The sequence below is a fragment of the Penaeus monodon genome, chromosome 21 (assembly GCF_015228065.2).
Source record: "Penaeus monodon isolate SGIC_2016 chromosome 21, NSTDA_Pmon_1, whole genome shotgun sequence".
NCBI lineage: Eukaryota > Metazoa > Arthropoda > Malacostraca > Decapoda > Penaeidae > Penaeus > Penaeus monodon.
The window spans coordinates 20,047,121-20,050,140 of NC_051406.1; the positions used below are offsets into that span (position 1 = coordinate 20,047,121).

The following is a 3,020-nucleotide window of genomic DNA, read 5'->3' on the forward strand; positions in this document are numbered from 1 at the left end:
TCCCCCAGGCCATTGCACAAGACTTGTAGATAACCCCGCGGTCGCCAAAAAACTTGTCCCAAAATTCAAAGCTAATTCCATATACAAATCAGAGACTTAATTGTATTAAAAGAATGCTAATATAAAAATTTTCCATAAAGAAGAGTCTGAAAATACCGAATTGCTAGCTATGACACTAAAACAAAGATGTAATAAGCGGGGAAAAATAAAGCCGGTGGCGAACCGCGGCGACCGAGAAGGTGTGGATGGCGGCGCTGACGTCACTCGTTCTTTCTCTTGCCGGCCCCTATGCTCACCAGTGTGGTGTGTCTGCTCTCCATTATTGCACGTCGCCTCACTCCTCTCTCCATCATGGTTCGCGAACGCACTTTCATCGCCGTCAAGCCCGATGGTGTCCAGCGAGGACTCATCGGTGAAATCATCAAGAGGTTCGAAGCTAAGGGATTCAAGCTCGCCGGCATGAAGTACATTCAGGTGAGTGTAAAGCCCGAAGAACTTTAGCTTGTTGTTGCTCTTCCCGCGTTCGCACGCCGGGGCGGGTAATGGCGTGGTACCGAGCCGGCTCTTGTGCTGCAGCAACTGTCACGAGCACGTGGGGAGGGAACCCAGGGAGGTGGCTTTTGACTCGGGAGTTTCCTATTTATAGATTTGTCACTTGTGAAGTCAAACCAAATGCAGTAGCTACAGGTGTCTTGCAGTTTCTAGTTAACCATATTGCGAATGTTGCTTGGTGGTAAGAAGGCAAAGGATGCAAGTTGGAGACGCATAGGACTGGTTTTGTCCTTGAAAGCTGACAACGCTTTGCCGGTTCCTTCCAGTCCGGTCACAAGTGCGCTTTTAAATGTTGAAATGCATGCTGGGACACTTGTCGAATTAGACCACTTTTTCAATATGGAACCATTGAACAGTGAAGCGAATTATTGGCCTAGAACTTGTTTCCTATTAGCAAAGATTTATCTTGTGTAACTGGAGCACATGGCGTTCATATGGTTTGGTGAAGCCTTATAAAAATAGTGACTGAGGTTGGTGGGAAAATTAAATTAAAATTAAATTACCTCTAAGAATAGGGAAGGCCTATAATGAAAAGACTTGTATTTCAAGTGTATATAAAACTTGGAATTCCAATTATCATGAATTCAGAATAGGGATATGATCTAGGGATTTGATGTGTATTTATTGGTTATAGGTGTTAAGGCATTAATCGCCCAGGTTACCAATTGTTTGGTTATCTGGTTTTTTACTTAAAATGCCTAGATTAAAAAGGTTCTCTTTGCAACTCATGCTTACTACTACAACTAAGCATGGTACTTGAGTATGAACAGTAATAATTAACTATAAATAGATCCCCTTTCCCCACTTCAGTGACATTGTATGTTTTCAATTTGAACCATCTGTATTTCACAGGCAACAGAAGAGCTTTTGAAGCAGCACTACATTGATCTTGCTGACAAGCCCTTCTACCCTGGCCTTTGCAAGTACATGTCCTCAGGACCTGTGGTTGCCATGTGCTGGGAAGGCACTGGCGTTGTCAAGACGGCACGTGTCATGATGGGAGAGACCCGCCCTGCTGACTCCAAGCCTGGCACCATCCGTGGAGATTTCTGCATTGAAGTCGGAAGGTGAGGAAAGTACTTTAATATTTTTAAGGCCTAATGATTGTAAATAGGCATACTATTTTTGGCATTTTACATATCTACCAACTTGTGTTCCAGTTTAAGGTCAGATTAAAGTATATTCATCTTAAATGCTAGTAGAATATGGTGTGGCTAAATTCTAAAGTAAAAAAAAATGCTAGTAGAATATGGTGTGGCTAAATTCTAAAGTAAAAACCCTTTCCAGGAATATCATCCACGGCTCTGATTCTGTCGAGTCTGCCAACAAGGAGATTGCTCTGTGGTTCAAGCCTGAGGAGCTTGTATCCTGGACACAGGCCAACGAGTGCTGGATCTACGAGTAAGGCGTGCGAAAATTTGAGGGAGGAAGTCGCCCTATATTGTGCTGCTACAGTAGGTGGATTAGTGGCACAAAACCTAGCTGTTCCCGGTGATATCAAATTTTCTAAAGTCAGGAGTGCCACTTACCCACTCACACATTTAGGATCACCCTTCCTCATGCTTATTTGATAATAAAAAATGTACATCCGTTTATTTGGCCGTTTTATTTTAAGTTTTCATCCTTGTTTTACGTATCCCATAGGATGGCTGGAAAAATGTAGCATGATTATTTGATGGACTCAAAGGCAAGATAAGATACTTCAATGCTAAGTCTTGCTCCTTAGAACAATGTATCAGGGGAACTGATGCATGCAGGGCTGAAGTCCTAATAAATTACTTGTATTTATATATTATTCACTTGGAAAACTAGAAGCCAGAAGTTGGTTTCATCAATAGTATGCATGGTAGCATTTATTTTGCAATCAATTTATATCCCACATAGCCCTGTAGTAACCCAATTAATCCAGTAGTATTACTAAATGTTGATACTTTGGTTCCATTGTGGCATTTAGAATATTGTCATACCTTGCCTCTTGTTTCCAGTATGTCCAAGGCTTTGCATGTGGAAATGCTTCTGCTGCCACTTGTTAAACACAAGTTTGAATTTTCAAAAGGCAAGATGTCATGGTTTCAAAATTTCCTACAGAATTTTGAACCCTCCTGCATCTTGTCTATGGCAATATTCCCTCTTATTGTTAAATCTCCTGTATCTTCTCTGGAATTGAGGGAGCACTTGTAAGTGTTCTTCAGGTTGGAACTAGCACCTTTTCTATAATTGGATGAAGGTTGTGGTAGATGAAGAAATGTAGAAACAAACCAGCAGAGTTCGATGTTCACTTTGCAATAAGGTCTTCAAGATTTTGCATGATAACTTGAATGTCTCCCAATTGCCTTACTGCTTTATCTAATGAAATGTCATTTTAAGTGTTCATGCATCTAACTTTCAGTGTATTGTATAAACATTTTATATGGACATCTTTGTTGCCAACTGGTAATTATCCAGAATAGAACTATAAGGTTAAAGTG

At 41.0% G+C, this 3,020-nt stretch overlaps 1 protein-coding gene across 1 annotated transcript; it reads left to right on the forward strand.

Annotated features, from left to right (window-relative positions):
* Positions 1-232: 232 nt before the first annotated feature.
* Positions 233-1,953, forward strand: LOC119586321 (elongation factor 1-beta'-like; the record flags this gene model as incomplete). The annotated part of the gene is given in 3 exon segments (XM_037935033.1): positions 233-474; positions 1,405-1,619; positions 1,840-1,953. Coding segments are annotated over 3 exon segments (515 nt in total), but the record flags the coding sequence as incomplete, so codon positions are not given.
* Positions 1,954-3,020: the final 1,067 nt, after the last annotated feature.